Source organism: Teleopsis dalmanni, chromosome 1 (genome assembly GCF_002237135.1).
Source record: "Teleopsis dalmanni isolate 2A chromosome 1, ASM223713v2, whole genome shotgun sequence".
Classification (NCBI taxonomy): domain Eukaryota; kingdom Metazoa; phylum Arthropoda; class Insecta; order Diptera; family Diopsidae; genus Teleopsis; species Teleopsis dalmanni.
The window spans coordinates 187,648,298-187,666,121 of record NC_051846.1 but is presented as its reverse complement, the minus strand read 5'-3'; the positions used below and the strand labels follow the sequence as shown (position 1 = coordinate 187,666,121).

Genomic DNA, 17,824 nt, shown 5'->3' with positions numbered 1-17,824 from the left:
TAAATATAAACTACACTGATAATCACATTTAAGTATATTAAGTAAATTTTAAACTTTAGCTATTTGTCTTGACTTTAATTTTTACTATTAACAAGATACTAGAGTCAAGAATTTTAAATTCTTAAGAATAAAGATTTAGGATCAAAATTTATAGTTACAATAACCTAATAAATATGTTGTAACTACAGTACAGACAAAAAGTCAGATACGCAATTAATAGATTATTAGGAACTGTGAATTCAGATCAAAAGCTAGATCCATAACATACCGTCAGAGAGCCATGTCAGTTATTTTGTAAAAAATCACAACCTCGAGTCAAAAGCAAAAGGATACTCATAATAACTGAATTTAAAGATTATTAAAAATAATAAATTTCGATTAGAAGCAAGAATTACATTACTCCAATAGATAAGTTATAAAGAACATAACCTCAAATCAAAAACGAGAGGCGTAATAACGGAATTGAGAGATTATTATGAAGAATGACTGATCAAAAGCCTAAAATCGGACAATTTGAAGGAGAAATTATGAAGAAGCCTAACCTTATATCAAAGACCAAACGCGTAGTAACTGAATTGAGGAAGTATTAAGAATTATTAATTTAGTACAAAAACTAGTTCTGTAAGAACACAATATAGATATTGTAAGCCATGACTAAGTGAAACATCATTACTTCGAATCAAAAACCAGTGGTAAAACAACTAAAATGACAAATTTTGAAGAAATCTTTAAGAAGTCATCTTCTTATAGGAGAACATGACTTCAAATTAAAGACTAGGTTCTCAATAACCCAAAATAAAAATTGTAAAAAATTACCTTTAATCAAATACAGAGGTTTAATAACTGAATTAACAGATTATGAATATCTGTTAATTATTTTAAATCAAAGACTATAATCACAACAACTTACTAGAGAGATTATAAAACTATTATCTCAATTAAAAACCCAGATGCGTGATAACTGAGTTAAGAGATTATTTACAATAATGCCTTTACATTAAAAGCCAGATCTGCAATATTCCAACAGACAGTTTATAAAGAACCGTAAAGTCAGATCGAAAGCTAGAGGCGCGATAACTTAATAAAGAGATTATTAAGAACCGTGCTTCGAATCTGAACCCAGATTTACAACAATCTAATAGAGAGCTTGTAAAAAAGAACGACCTCAGATTAATAATCATAGCAATAATAACTGGATTGAGAGGTCATTAAGAACAAGACATTTAGACAAAGGATCGTTAAAATCATTGCATAAACATTAGTTATTAATTTATATAATTTTTATTTCTGCTACTTAATTATTATTCAAACAATTTTATTAATTTTTGGCATAAGCACTTTCTTTAAAAACAAAATTAATTTTTATGAACATTTTTAAAGTTTATTTAATATCATTCAAAGAAATATTAAAAAAGCAAATATATAAGAAACCTTACTGCTATTAAAACAGTTAACAATTGTAATAAATAATTGGTATACGTTAAGATTTTAAAACGTCTCCAAGTCCCTTTACTGGCTTCTTCAGGTTCGTTCATTAAAAATAGTTTCAAGCCGCGTATATAAGTAGCGATAATTTTACCTTCATTTCGATGTAAGTATTCCGTTAAGCCAAATTTGTCACTAAACATTAAAAAAATATTTTAATTAGCTAATAAGATATTGATCTATTCTAAAACATAGAATTACATTTCCGATTTTGGTATTATAGTCTCCAAAGCTATTGATTTGTCATTTTTAAAAATCCAGTCTCTATTTGTAAAATAACTAATTGCGTTATTTGCAACAAAAATGCGTCGTTGCAATTTAAAAAGGCTAGAAAATTTGGAAAATATATCAAATAATTATTACAAATATTTAATACCCACAATGGTTTCTGTCCAGATAAACGCAGACCAATATCTCCCAGATATGACAACAAAAGTTGTAGGAAAATATACTAAAAAAATCGTAACATATGAATTGCTTTCTCTATTAAGCATATTTTACTTGAAAAATTTACTTACTCTTATTAGAAATGTAAATGGACATAATGTCGGTTTTCCGCCAGGAGTCCATAATGTTTTCTTAAACGGATTTTTTTTACATTCTTTTTCAGCTATTATAAGAAATTCTCTTAAATTTACGCGTATGTAGTCTTTTGAGCCCAAGTTATAAACATCTAAATTGTTATCGTCTCTCGAACTGATCATTTTTATTTATGACATATATCATAGTTAATATAATATTAATAGTTCCAAACTTATATAATTTACTTACAGATATCCTTTCTTAAAGCATGCTATTAACATAGCACGTACTACCATATCTACCGGTACTTGATCGTGTGTAATTGAATGTGTAATATAATTAGTACGCAAGATACCCAAAGAGCAGGCTAGCATAAGACCTATAGAACCATTTAAATTATCTATCCAACCAGGCAATGGTTCTTTAAGAGCAGGCAAAACTGATATAAAAAATTAAAGAAATTCAAATCGCGTGAAAATATATTTATTTTAATAAAATACCTATTGATGGTCTAAAGATTACTACTGGTAATTTGTAACGGTACTCATTTATGATTTGCTCGGCTAAGTTTTTCGTAAATGTGTAGGTATTTGCCGATGGGTTGATGTATCTGTTGTAATATATAAATACATAATTTGTGATAGCACAAAGTATAGTTTTATGTAATGTTGTAAAAACTAAATTTACTTTAAACTTAAGGTCTCCAACGTGTCTTCATCGTAAGTTTGAGCTAATCTTATTGTTGTTCGCCAATCCGCACAAGCCTGAAAAACCTATGAATATATAGGAAGAAGTTTGGATTAAATTTATTATGATAATAACTTAAACGTCAGGTTAAAGCGGTTATTTTAGAACCGCTTTAAGAACTCCAAAGGACCCCTTAGTTCTGGAAGACTGAGTACGCAAAAAGCCGATCACGACTACATGTACCAGTAAGTGCTGATTAATGCTATTGCTTTTAACTACTATCCCATTAGTAGTTAAAAAAATATAATTAATAATAATCATTAAAAAATAATAAAAAACATCAATGTTTTCAAATCGAAAGAACTCTAGATTCCCGAATAGTAGGGGTGTGTCACGGACAACACAAAATAGATTTGGACAAACATGTTTATGTTTAGATTTAGACACCTAATTATCAATGGGATCTGTCCTTAAGTGTAACAACTTTAAAAAAGCTGACTCTAAGAATGCAGACTTTTTTATCCTAGAAAGAAATGTGTTCTGTTCTTTTCCGCTCTACAGTGACTTCATTCTCATAATTCATTATTCCACCTATACCATATTTACACAGAAAAGGAGACATTTTGAAAATTATATATAAATTTATAGAGATATATTTACGTTGATCAATCTTATGAAAAATGAACCCATAAATTTTATTTTTTGTTTTAATTTAATCATAAATTTTAGTTTAAAATAATTTTCGAACCCATATAACTATTTCAGATATTTAAAATAGTCCGTTATTAGCTACTTATAATAGGTAAGGTTCGTTGGTTGGTTTTCAAACTATTTCGAACTTTAACTATTTCAAACTTTAATAAATTATAAGAAACTCTTCAAAGAGTGGTTTTGGAACTGACGAATAACTTCTCTGATAAATAAGTCCCTAGCAGGTTTAACCGACGTTATGCAGACATAGAATTGTGATAAAGCTGATGTTAAATATTTTGCTATTCTTAATAAAGCCTATATTTTATCACATATATATTATAAAATTTTTATGGATCTAGTCTTATTGTTTATTACCTCTTCATCGCTCTCAGTATGATTAGAATTGCAAAATGTTGTCGATACATGCATGAGAACTTTAAGTTGTTTCAAATTCTCTGCAATTTTTATAATTTCATAGGTGCTTTGTGTATTTTGAAGTATAGCAGGATGTAGAGGCTCATCGAATCTGTTAAATAAAAGTAATTAAAAACATTTTGATACAAGAAATTTGTAAACATACCTTACAGTAGCTGCCGCATGTATTAATATTGAAACATTTTTCAATTTCTCCATATCATCATTACCAATACCCAGTTTTAACTTAGTGGTATCGCCATCGATCGCATATACTTTCGATATATTCTGCGGTTGCTCTTTCCAAGAGTTCTCAAATACAGGAGCTTCTAAAAGCGCTTTTAAACGTTCCTGAACACTTTTTCCCTTTTTGCTTCGTATAAGCACGTAAATGTTTCCAATATTTGGTGATAAACGTAATAATTTGTCCAGCAAGGCTTTACCAATGAAGCCTTAATTTTATTAAAATAAAAATATATTAAAATCGTTCAAAAATATACGTATATGATTTATATAGATATAACATATACAGTAAGTAGCGAAGTCTAGAATGCTGACATATACATAACCCGATCTGTATCGAGACCTCTTTAATAGACAACAGAACATACAAATGTATAATAACACATTAGAAAAATATATAAAGCGAGCTTAATTTAAAGATTTGTCCAGTTGTATTGTTGCTCTGGCTTGAGACTTTTTTAATAATAGCAACAATGATTTTAACAATCACAAATTTCAAAATTAGAGGGATTCGAACTGTAATGAAGAAACAATAACACAAATTTTAATTAATTTATTGTAATTTGATTGACCATACAACGATATTTCGAGTATTCCCAAGTACTACTCATCATCAGTGATTTTAGAAAATATTCAAATTTTTATTTTTAAATAGTTTATAGTTTAGTCCGTAGTTTATAATCCCTTAAATATAAGCTCTGCCAAAGGTTCTAAGTGGTTCTAACCCCTAAGTTTTAAAATATACGCTAACACAATGGGCTTATAAGCCTAAATGGATCCCTTGGGATCTCACCGGTTTAAACTACGGTTTAAACTCGCGCTTGTTAAACTAGAATCTAATCGTGTTTTTCAACAAGTAGCCAAGGCTGCACAAACTTTCAATGCTCAATTTCCAAGATAGTTTCAGACGATGTATTGAAGTTCGCAATCTCTTAAATATATACCACCAGATTAGAAAAGAAAATGTTATGAGCATAATTATCAGATTCTCCCCTTCGTGTTTAATATAGGGATTGAGACTTTTTAATACTAGGAAAAATGATTAAAAAAACATTCCACTGCACACACAAACCTCCATCTAGTCGACATTTGAACTCACCCCATTGACGATCGACCTGTGTTGATTTTTAATTAAATACCACCCAACCCCAAACTCCAATTCACACATACTCCTTGATTCTCCCTCAATTTACTATAACCTATCCATATTCCAATCTATGTATTAGTCTTGTTAATCCTTTCATGTTATCTGCTTTTTAGATCCTAGCAGGTTACAACACCATTAAAGAAATTACGAGGACTAAACACTTGTTTATTTTGTAAAGCCAATTGCTGAAATGAAGTAGTACCGCTCATCAATTAAACTTTTTTTCTAGATGTCAGGAAAAATAGGTAATAAATTGTTGAAATTTTAATATTAATTAATGATAACTAACTTAATTAATTAAGTTAATTTTGTTAAGTTAGTTAATTTATTTTAATTATTTATTTATTATTAATTTTATTTTATTAATTTTATTATGCTTAAGTCATTATTACTTATTGGTCTTAATTGAAATAGTCGCACTATTAAGACGTATTGGATTTATAATAGCATATTAGTGTGAATCAGAGCTGTCCATCAGACATGGTTAGTCCACATTAAATATGACAGTATCTATATTATACTTATGTATATGAAAAAAACCCCATTCTTCATTTTTTAAAGTCGTTGGTGGAAATGTCACACGAGCGTAACCTATTAATGGTTAAGCAATGTACCATATATAATTATTGTTTAAATTAATTTACTTCCTTATGCATTTCTAATGCAACTGAATGCATAATCTAATATATTTTATGTAACTGAATCATAACTTTTCTTAGGTCAAATAGCGCTTTTAGGCTTTATTATTTATCAGGCATTATTTTTAACAAATCGATTTTATATATATTTATATAAATAAGTAAACACAATTTTGCCCTTATGAAAAATATATGCTTACTTATACTTTTAATACCTTTGTATTGTTTGGTATCAAGACCAAAGACGCAGACCAAACATTAACACTACCGGGTCGATAATGACTTTATTTTTGTAATTATAAATTATCTATTTCAGTTTAAATATTACTTGTAACAACGATAGGTTTTTTAATTTCAGCAGATCTTGAGATTCCAACTTCTTAGAATCGAAGAGGTCTGATCCACTTACACCGAATTATTAATTCAAAACCACGTTATTCTTCAAAGATCTTTATGTTATATACCTGTAGCGCCAGTTATGAATATATCCTGATTTTCAAAAAACTCTGTAATTAACATAGTTGCTTATCAATTCTGGTTAAAATCCAATAGATAATATTCCAACACAATATTCCAATATATTTCCAGAAATTTCTCAAGCTTTAAATTTGAAATTTATTCAATCAACTTTTGAAATTAAATTTAATAAAACTGTATCAAACAATGCCAACCGATGTACTAAATGTAGACCTGTTTCTTTTTTGTTTTAAATAGTGTAATGGATTATTAAAATGCAAATATATACAAAACATAAACATATACAAAACATTACATAAAAGTAAAGTCGTGTAAGACTAGAAGAAAAAGGGATCAGTTTCTTGAGCTATATAATCGCGATATTTGAAGAAATGAATTCATTAATTATTTTTCTTATTGAAATAAAGTAAAATATTCTAAGCAGATCTGAACCCATATTATTCTTAAATAATAAACTATGAATGCAGTCCGATCTAAAAGATCTATTTTGCGCCTAGAAGTACAACTAAAACAATTCTAGACTAATTATTAATTTCGTAAATGCTGTGGGCTTAATTTTACCCATCTGATTTGGGACTAAAATCCCGCTTCCAAAAAAAAATAGTTCAAGTATACAGAAGAATGCAAGTTAAGAATGCAACATAGTTGGATAATGAGTTAATAAAACGTACAGCTGGTGCTAAACTCAAGATTATAAGTTTGGACTGTGCATAATATTTGATATGGAGGACACATTAGTCAATAAGACTGTTAAATAATGAACACCAAACGCTGACATATAATTAGCAAAGGATATAGTTGATGGTCATAGAGGGTAATGACCAAATACAATAGAACTTCTAGAGCTACTAGAGATAGAGTCATCAGACTTTAGAATTGTAGAGATCTTGATAGATTTTAGAAGTGTTGTGTTAAATTTAGAGATTTCGTTAATTAAGAACACTTTTTTCCTAAATACTATATATTGTTTAGTTGGAATATATATATATACTAGCTGACCCGGCGAACGTTGTTTCCCCTTGCAATTAATTTTCCTGGCTCAGTTGAGTTATAATATGTGTGTTGTTATTCAACTTAACCTTTAGCATTTTAATGCGAAAATTATTTTGAATTGATTTTTTCTTTTGAACTGCAAAAAGTCCACATGCATTACTTATGTTACAAATATTTTCATGTTTTTTTTTTAATATTATATTAACAGTTTTATTATGAGCTCTTATGTTATCTTAAAGCTAAATCATGAACAATATTTTTTGTTAAGCCATTTTGACCGTATATATATAGATCAGAAGGTTTTCCAACACGGGAACATGCAACATATAGTTGCCCATGCGAAAAACATGGATGTTCCAAATTCAGTCCACATACTTTTAATGTTTGATCTTGAGATTTATTAATCTCATCGCAAATGCTAAACGAATTGGAAATTGCAATCGTTTGAATTGAATTGGAACATCGGTTGGTATAATTAGTATGCGTGGAAGCAATATATTTTCTCCTCTGAATTTTCCACTTAATATTGTTGATTCAATTAAGTTCCCCATAAGTCTTTTAATTACTTATCATGTTCCATTACATAATTTTAGTGGGTTTAGATTGCGTAATAAAATGATTGGTGAACCAACTTTTAAAACTACATTGTGTGGTGGTAGTCCTGGCAAATCAAGCGAATTTAAGAACTCAGTGGGATAATTCACAATCTCGTTTTCATCTACCACTGTGTCGATGGATTTTAACGAAATTAAATTACCAGGTAGCACATCTAAGTTCTTGGCAGCCAGAATCGCTCTACTTTGAAGCCATTGATGGTTCTGATAATTTTGATATGTGTGAGAAAATAAGCTTTCTATTAATTCCTCTTTCGAATTAACAATTTTACAAAAATTTTCTGGCAATTTAATAAATTGCGTATTTTCATGAAGACTTACGTTTCCATTACCAATATCCATCGATTGTTTTGCAAATAGTTCTGCAGCTAAATCCCTCTGTAGTCCAACACGCATGATTTCGGTAAGTCGCAATATATGGACACTACGCCACAAAATAGATGATTTGAGGCAAGCATTGACTTCATCAGCATAGGTTGAACCTGGAATAACTGGCAATGTTTGTCTAAAATCACTTGCCAATAAAATTAAAGCGCCTCCAAAAAGTCTATCCTTGGCATTTAAATCTTTAAGTGTTCGATTTAATGCTTCCAATGAATACTTATGTGCCATTGTGCATTCATCCCAAACAATGATGTGACTTTTTTGAAGTACTTTAGCCATATAGTGCATACTGCATTTTCACATGAATGTATGTTTAGTGGCAACTTTAGTGCCGAATGGGTTGTTCTACCACCATCTAACAATGTCGCAGTGATTCCAGATGATGCAAGTGCTAAAGCGATATTACCTTGCATCCTAACCTTTGCAAGAATGACTAAAATTAAGAAAGGTTTTCCAGTTCCACCTGATGCATCCAAGAAAAAAAAAGCCGCCTTCTTTTGCTGCAATTGCGTTCGAAAGCCAATCATAAATGAGCTTTAGTTGGTGCGTTAAGATTTGTTCGCTTCTTGTAACAAATTCAACCAAATCTTCAGAGCTATACTGAAGGTCGCACTGCATATCATTGTTAAATAGATCGGTTGCCAAACGATTTGGCGAATACAATCCTTATAATTTAATTGGTTGATTTGATATAAGTAAACATAAGTCTTCGATCATAATCAAAGCTTCGTTATAAATTTCCCGATTGAATTGAATATTTGAGTTATGATTTGTTGTTCTATGTATATGTAGTATACCACTTTTTTAAAGTTTTGTTCCATGTGAAATATGTTGGAACTTCCGAATAAAGTAAAGTTCTTACGTATTGCCCAAAAATATTTTGTTGTTTATTCAATTCTTAAATCTTGGCATTTTTTCTTTAAGCACAGCTACAATTAATAAGAAAAATATATTTTTCCTCTATTCTAATTATTAAGCAAATGTATATATATCCAGTTTAATTTTTTAAATATATTGAAATCTATGCTTATGTAATAAATTTTTTTTATTTGAAAAAAATAAGAAAATCAGTATCATTCACACAAACTGTCGGACAGTTTGAAACGGAAATTATTAAATTTATTATTTAAATTAAAATTATAACTAATATCGAATGTTTTAATAGCCTATGTTACGCCGAAAAACTATATAAATAAGATCTGAGAGTATCAAGAAGATTAGTTAAGTCATTAAAAAGTTATTGAGTAACGAACAGACGAACAAACGATTTTATATATATGTAGATATAATATGGATTTTCGAATAAAAATTATGGATAAAGACGTTCAATTTGAATAGGAAAATTTCACCTATAGACTTTACGATCGCAATTATATATTTAATTGCTTAAATATAAACTACACTGATAATCACATTTAAGTATATTAAGTAAATTTTAAACTTTAGCTATTTGTCTTGACTTTAATTTTTACTATTAACAAGATACTAGAGTCAAGAATTTTAAATTCTTAAGAATAAAGATTTAGGATCAAAATTTATAGTTACAATAACCTAATAAATATGTTGTAACTACAGTACAGACAAAAAGTCAGATACGCAATTAATAGATTATTAGGAACTGTGAATTCAGATCAAAAGCTAGATCCATAACATACCGTCAGAGAGCCATGTCAGTTATTTTGTAAAAAATCACAACCTCGAGTCAAAAGCAAAAGGATACTCATAATAACTGAATTTAAAGATTATTAAAAATAATAAATTTCGATTAGAAGCAAGAATTACATTACTCCAATAGATAAGTTATAAAGAACATAACCTCAAATCAAAAACGAGAGGCGTAATAACGGAATTGAGAGATTATTATGAAGAATGACTGATCAAAAGCCTAAAATCGGACAATTTGAAGGAGAAATTATGAAGAAGCCTAACCTTATATCAAAGACCAAACGCGTAGTAACTGAATTGAGGAAGTATTAAGAATTATTAATTTAGTACAAAAACTAGTTCTGTAAGAACACAATATAGATATTGTAAGCCATGACTAAGTGAAACATCATTACTTCGAATCAAAAACCAGTGGTAAAACAACTAAAATGACAAATTTTGAAGAAATCTTTAAGAAGTCATCTTCTTATAGGAGAACATGACTTCAAATTAAAGACTAGGTTCTCAATAACCCAAAATAAAAATTGTAAAAAATTACCTTTAATCAAATACAGAGGTTTAATAACTGAATTAACAGATTATGAATATCTGTTAATTATTTTAAATCAAAGACTATAATCACAACAACTTACTAGAGAGATTATAAAACTATTATCTCAATTAAAAACCCAGATGCGTGATAACTGAGTTAAGAGATTATTTACAATAATGCCTTTACATTAAAAGCCAGATCTGCAATATTCCAACAGACAGTTTATAAAGAACCGTAAAGTCAGATCGAAAGCTAGAGGCGCGATAACTTAATAAAGAGATTATTAAGAACCGTGCTTCGAATCTGAACCCAGATTTACAACAATCTAATAGAGAGCTTGTAAAAAAGAACGACCTCAGATTAATAATCATAGCAATAATAACTGGATTGAGAGGTCATTAAGAACAAGACATTTAGACAAAGGATCGTTAAAATCATTGCATAAACATTAGTTATTAATTTATATAATTTTTATTTCTGCTACTTAATTATTATTCAAACAATTTTATTAATTTTTGGCATAAGCACTTTCTTTAAAAACAAAATTAATTTTTATGAACATTTTTAAAGTTTATTTAATATCATTCAAAGAAATATTAAAAAAGCAAATATATAAGAAACCTTACTGCTATTAAAACAGTTAACAATTGTAATAAATAATTGGTATACGTTAAGATTTTAAAACGTCTCCAAGTCCCTTTACTGGCTTCTTCAGGTTCGTTCATTAAAAATAGTTTCAAGCCGCGTATATAAGTAGCGATAATTTTACCTTCATTTCGATGTAAGTATTCCGTTAAGCCAAATTTGTCACTAAACATTAAAAAAATATTTTAATTAGCTAATAAGATATTGATCTATTCTAAAACATAGAATTACATTTCCGATTTTGGTATTATAGTCTCCAAAGCTATTGATTTGTCATTTTTAAAAATCCAGTCTCTATTTGTAAAATAACTAATTGCGTTATTTGCAACAAAAATGCGTCGTTGCAATTTAAAAAGGCTAGAAAATTTGGAAAATATATCAAATAATTATTACAAATATTTAATACCCACAATGGTTTCTGTCCAGATAAACGCAGACCAATATCTCCCAGATATGACAACAAAAGTTGTAGGAAAATATACTAAAAAAATCGTAACATATGAATTGCTTTCTCTATTAAGCATATTTTACTTGAAAAATTTACTTACTCTTATTAGAAATGTAAATGGACATAATGTCGGTTTTCCGCCAGGAGTCCATAATGTTTTCTTAAACGGATTTTTTTTACATTCTTTTTCAGCTATTATAAGAAATTCTCTTAAATTTACGCGTATGTAGTCTTTTGAGCCCAAGTTATAAACATCTAAATTGTTATCGTCTCTCGAACTGATCATTTTTATTTATGACATATATCATAGTTAATATAATATTAATAGTTCCAAACTTATATAATTTACTTACAGATATCCTTTCTTAAAGCATGCTATTAACATAGCACGTACTACCATATCTACCGGTACTTGATCGTGTGTAATTGAATGTGTAATATAATTAGTACGCAAGATACCCAAAGAGCAGGCTAGCATAAGACCTATAGAACCATTTAAATTATCTATCCAACCAGGCAATGGTTCTTTAAGAGCAGGCAAAACTGATATAAAAAATTAAAGAAATTCAAATCGCGTGAAAATATATTTATTTTAATAAAATACCTATTGATGGTCTAAAGATTACTACTGGTAATTTGTAACGGTACTCATTTATGATTTGCTCGGCTAAGTTTTTCGTAAATGTGTAGGTATTTGCCGATGGGTTGATGTATCTGTTGTAATATATAAATACATAATTTGTGATAGCACAAAGTATAGTTTTATGTAATGTTGTAAAAACTAAATTTACTTTAAACTTAAGGTCTCCAACGTGTCTTCATCGTAAGTTTGAGCTAATCTTATTGTTGTTCGCCAATCCGCACAAGCCTGAAAAACCTATGAATATATAGGAAGAAGTTTGGATTAAATTTATTATGATAATAACTTAAACGTCAGGTTAAAGCGGTTATTTTAGAACCGCTTTAAGAACTCCAAAGGACCCCTTAGTTCTGGAAGACTGAGTACGCAAAAAGCCGATCACGACTACATGTACCAGTAAGTGCTGATTAATGCTATTGCTTTTAACTACTATCCCATTAGTAGTTAAAAAAATATAATTAATAATAACCATTAAAAAATAATAAAAAACATCAATGTTTTCAAATCGAAAGAACTCTAGATTCCCGAATAGTAGGGGTGTGTCACGGACAACACAAAATAGATTTGGACAAACATGTTTATGTTTAGATTTAGACACCTAATTATCAATGGGATCTGTCCTTAAGTGTAACAACTTTAAAAAAGCTGACTCTAAGAATGCAGACTTTTTTATCCTAGAAAGAAATGTGTTCTGTTCTTTTCCGCTCTACAGTGACTTCATTCTCATAATTCATTATTCCACCTATACCATATTTACACAGAAAAGGAGACATTTTGAAAATTATATATAAATTTATAGAGATATATTTACGTTGATCAATCTTATGAAAAATGAACCCATAAATTTTATTTTTTGTTTTAATTTAATCATAAATTTTAGTTTAAAATAATTTTCGAACCCATATAACTATTTCAGATATTTAAAATAGTCCGTTATTAGCTACTTATAATAGGTAAGGTTCGTTGGTTGGTTTTCAAACTATTTCGAACTTTAACTATTTCAAACTTTAATAAATTATAAGAAACTCTTCAAAGAGTGGTTTTGGAACTGACGAATAACTTCTCTGATAAATAAGTCCCTAGCAGGTTTAACCGACGTTATGCAGACATAGAATTGTGATAAAGCTGATGTTAAATATTTTGCTATTCTTAATAAAGCCTATATTTTATCACATATATATTATAAAATTTTTATGGATCTAGTCTTATTGTTTATTACCTCTTCATCGCTCTCAGTATGATTAGAATTGCAAAATGTTGTCGATACATGCATGAGAACTTTAAGTTGTTTCAAATTCTCTGCAATTTTTATAATTTCATAGGTGCTTTGTGTATTTTGAAGTATAGCAGGATGTAGAGGCTCATCGAATCTGTTAAATAAAAGTAATTAAAAACATTTTGATACAAGAAATTTGTAAACATACCTTACAGTAGCTGCCGCATGTATTAATATTGAAACATTTTTCAATTTCTCCATATCATCATTACCAATACCCAGTTTTAACTTAGTGGTATCGCCATCGATCGCATATACTTTCGATATATTCTGCGGTTGCTCTTTCCAAGAGTTCTCAAATACAGGAGCTTCTAAAAGCGCTTTTAAACGTTCCTGAACACTTTTTCCCTTTTTGCTTCGTATAAGCACGTAAATGTTTCCAATATTTGGTGATAAACGTAATAATTTGTCCAGCAAGGCTTTACCAATGAAGCCTTAATTTTATTAAAATAAAAATATATTAAAATCGTTCAAAAATATACGTATATGATTTATATAGATATAACATATACAGTAAGTAGCGAAGTCTAGAATGCTGACATATACATAACCCGATCTGTATCGAGACCTCTTTAATAGACAACAGAACATACAAATGTATAATAACACATTAGAAAAATATATAAAGCGAGCTTAATTTAAAGATTTGTCCAGTTGTATTGTTGCTCTGGCTTGAGACTTTTTTAATAATAGCAACAATGATTTTAACAATCACAAATTTCAAAATTAGAGGGATTCGAACTGTAATGAAGAAACAATAACACAAATTTTAATTAATTTATTGTAATTTGATTGACCATACAACGATATTTCGAGTATTCCCAAGTACTACTCATCATCAGTGATTTTAGAAAATATTCAAATTTTTATTTTTAAATAGTTTATAGTTTAGTCCGTAGTTTATAGTCCCTTAAATATAAGCTCTGCCAAAGGTTCTAAGTGGTTCTAACCCCTAAGTTTTAAAATATACGCTAACACAATGGGCTTATAAGCCTAAATGGATCCCTTGGGATCTCACCGGTTTAAACTACGGTTTAAACTCGCGCTTGTTAAACTAGAATCTAATCGTGTTTTTCAACAAGTACCCAAGGCTGCACAAACTTTCAATGCTCAATTTCCAAGATAGTTTCAGACGATGTATTGAAGTTCGCAATCTCTTAAATATATACCACCAGATTAGAAAAGAAAATGTTATGAGCATAATTATCAGATTCTCCCCTTCGTGTTTAATATAGGGATTGAGACTTTTTAATACTAGGAAAAATGATTAAAAAAACATTCCACTGCACACACAAACCTCCATCTAGTCGACATTTGAACTCACCCCATTGACGATCGACCTGTGTTGATTTTTAATTAAATACCACCCAACCCCAAACTCCAATTCACACATACTCCTTGATTCTCCCTCAATTTACTATAACCTATCCATATTCCAATCTATGTATTAGTCTTGTTAATCCTTTCATGTTATCTGCTTTTTAGATCCTAGCAGGTTACAACACCATTAAAGAAATTACGAGGACTAAACACTTGTTTATTTTGTAAAGCCAATTGCTGAAATGAAGTAGTACCGCTCATCAATTAAACTTTTTTTCTAGATGTCAGGAAAAATAGGTAATAAATTGTTGAAATTTTAATATTAATTAATGATAACTAACTTAATTAATTAAGTTAATTTTGTTAAGTTAGTTAATTTATTTTAATTATTTATTTATTATTAATTTTATTTTATTAATTTTATTATGCTTAAGTCATTATTACTTATTGGTCTTAATTGAAATAGTCGCACTATTAAGACGTATTGGATTTATAATAGCATATTAGTGTGAATCAGAGCTGTCCATCAGACATGGTTAGTCCACATTAAATATGACAGTATCTATATTATACTTATGTATATGAAAAAAACCCCATTCTTCATTTTTTAAAGTCGTTGGTGGAAATGTCACACGAGCGTAACCTATTAATGGTTAAGCAATGTACCATATATAATTATTGTTTAAATTAATTTACTTCCTTATGCATTTCTAATGCAACTGAATGCATAATCTAATATATTTTATGTAACTGAATCATAACTTTTCTTAGGTCAAATAGCGCTTTTAGGCTTTATTATTTATCAGGCATTATTTTTAACAAATCGATTTTATATATATTTATATAAATAAGTAAACACAATTTTGCCCTTATGAAAAATATATGCTTACTTATACTTTTAATACCTTTGTATTGTTTGGTATCAAGACCAAAGACGCAGACCAAACATTAACACTACCGGGTCGATAATGACTTTATTTTTGTAATTATAAATTATCTATTTCAGTTTAAATATTACTTGTAACAACGATAGGTTTTTTAATTTCAGCAGATCTTGAGATTCCAACTTCTTAGAATCGAAGAGGTCTGATCCACTTACACCGAATTATTAATTCAAAACCACGTTATTCTTCAAAGATCTTTATGTTATATACCTGTAGCGCCAGTTATGAATATATCCTGATTTTCAAAAAACTCTGTAATTAACATAGTTGCTTATCAATTCTGGTTAAAATCCAATAGATAATATTCCAACACAATATTCCAATATATTTCCAGAAATTTCTCTAGCTTTAAATTTGAAATTTATTCAATCACCTTTTGAAATTAAATTTAATAAAACTGTATCAAACAATGCCAACCGATGTACTAAATGTAGACCTGTTTCTTTTTTATTTTAAATAGTGCAATGGATTACTAAAAATGCAAATATATACAAAACCAAAACGTGTACAAAACATTACATAAAAGTAAAGTCGTGTAAGACTATAAGAAAAAGGGATCAGTTTCTTGAGCTATATAATCACGATATTTGAAGAAATGAATTCATTAATTATTTTTCTTATTGAAATAAAGTAAAATATTCTAAGTAGATCTGAACCCATATTATTCTTAAATAATAGACTATGAATGCAGTCCGATCTAAAAGATCTATTTTGCGCCTAGAAGTACAACTAAAACAATTCTAGACTAATTATTAATTTCGTAAATGCTGTGGGCTTAATTTTACCTATTTGATTTGGGACTAAAATCCCGCTTCCAAGGTAGTCAAGTCTACGTCCTATCGCTGCTGGGCAGTTGCATAGAATACATTCTGATGTTTCCTTCTCTTCAGAGTCGACAGGAATCACTTTTTACCGCACTTTTATTCTTCATGTGGTAATTGAGTCTACAGTGTCCTGTAAGAAGTTCAGTGTAGATTTTAATATCATTTCTGTTCAAGTTAAGGATAACTTCAACTTTGATGTGTTCAGAATTAATGAATCTTCTTCACTGTCGCATGTCTATTTATGCTTTCCAATGTTCAAATAGATTTTATTTCTGCCGTTCACATAATAAGTTATTTGTGAAGCTATTTGTTACCCCCCGAAGGGCTCTGGACAAATGAAAGGAGTACATGCACCTTTCTTTGATAGAGAGTCAGCTATATCATTGCCCTCATGCCCTTCATGTCCCGGTATCTATATAAGAGTAACATAGTTTCTCGATGCTAACATATTTAGAAGTTAAAAACCTTCCCATACCAATTTTGATTGAAATAAAAAGTTTGATAAAGATTTTAGAGCTTTTAGAGGACAACCAAGCTGTCCGAAAAAATGTATATTTTGATACCTCGGGTGCCCCTACGTAGGCACTCTCTTACACATAGCTCTAAGGCCCGAAAAATGGAAGCGGTTTTTCCCATCTGAATCTAAAACTGCTGACATATATATACATATATATATATGTATTTATTAATTTTTACATATAATATTCGTATTATAAATATTTATAATATATTTTGGACCCCTTTTTTGGAAGAAAATAAATGTTATCTACAGCACTGCAATTTTTGTTTGCTTGTTGGAATAAAAAATTAAATATATTAGAATTTTAATGAAGTAATATTATTTTGCGACAAAGTACTTCAATTCTATAGATTATCAGAACCTAAATAAAAAATGCAGTTTTTCTTATTTTTTTTAAATAGTTTATGAAAACTACGTTTCGTAGTTTATTCGTAGATATGTACATTAACGAAAAATTCTCATATTTATAGTTTAAGTTTCGCTTAGGGCCATGTTATGCAGAGTGTCTCGGGCACGGCAAATTACGCTCTTTCGGGCTATGCCGAAAATGCATGTTATGCAGAGTGTCACATCAGTATTGCCAATTTTGTATTTTTACTACTTCTTGGTTGTGCCTAAATTTAAAAGGAAATTTAGATATGCTCACTCTCAATTTGCCACCAAAAATAACTCGCATGAAAAAACTCATAGAGGCTGTAATAATGCTATCTTAT

At 29.1% G+C, this 17,824-nt stretch overlaps 3 protein-coding genes across 3 annotated transcripts; all 3 read right to left on the bottom strand.

Annotated features, from left to right (window-relative positions):
• Positions 1–1,395: 1,395 nt before the first annotated feature.
• Positions 1,396–6,467, bottom strand: LOC119670800 (putative fatty acyl-CoA reductase CG5065). Its single transcript, XM_038081209.1, has 10 exons — positions 6,294–6,467; positions 3,968–4,253; positions 3,763–3,913; positions 2,695–2,780; positions 2,508–2,617; positions 2,257–2,446; positions 2,004–2,181; positions 1,866–1,936; positions 1,687–1,812; positions 1,396–1,620 (listed from the first exon to the last, which is right to left on the bottom strand). The coding sequence occupies exons 1-10, from the start codon at positions 6,346–6,348 to the stop codon at positions 1,407–1,409; spliced, it is 1,467 nt and encodes a 488-aa protein (XP_037937137.1). The 5' UTR covers positions 6,349–6,467; the 3' UTR covers positions 1,396–1,406.
• A 1,401-nt stretch (positions 6,468–7,868) lies between these two features.
• LOC119666909 lies at positions 7,869–8,576 on the bottom strand. Its single transcript, XM_038076190.1, has one exon. It carries the CDS (start codon positions 8,574–8,576, stop codon positions 7,869–7,871), a length of 708 nt encoding a protein of 235 aa, XP_037932118.1.
• Positions 8,577–11,079: 2,503 nt separating this feature from the next.
• Positions 11,080–16,152, bottom strand: LOC119670797 (putative fatty acyl-CoA reductase CG5065). Its single transcript, XM_038081206.1, has 10 exons — positions 15,978–16,152; positions 13,652–13,937; positions 13,447–13,597; positions 12,379–12,464; positions 12,192–12,301; positions 11,941–12,130; positions 11,688–11,865; positions 11,550–11,620; positions 11,371–11,496; positions 11,080–11,304 (listed from the first exon to the last, which is right to left on the bottom strand). Exons 1-10 carry the CDS (start codon positions 16,030–16,032, stop codon positions 11,091–11,093), a joined length of 1,467 nt encoding a protein of 488 aa, XP_037937134.1. The 5' UTR covers positions 16,033–16,152; the 3' UTR covers positions 11,080–11,090.
• Between the last annotated feature and the right edge of the window lie 1,672 nt (positions 16,153–17,824).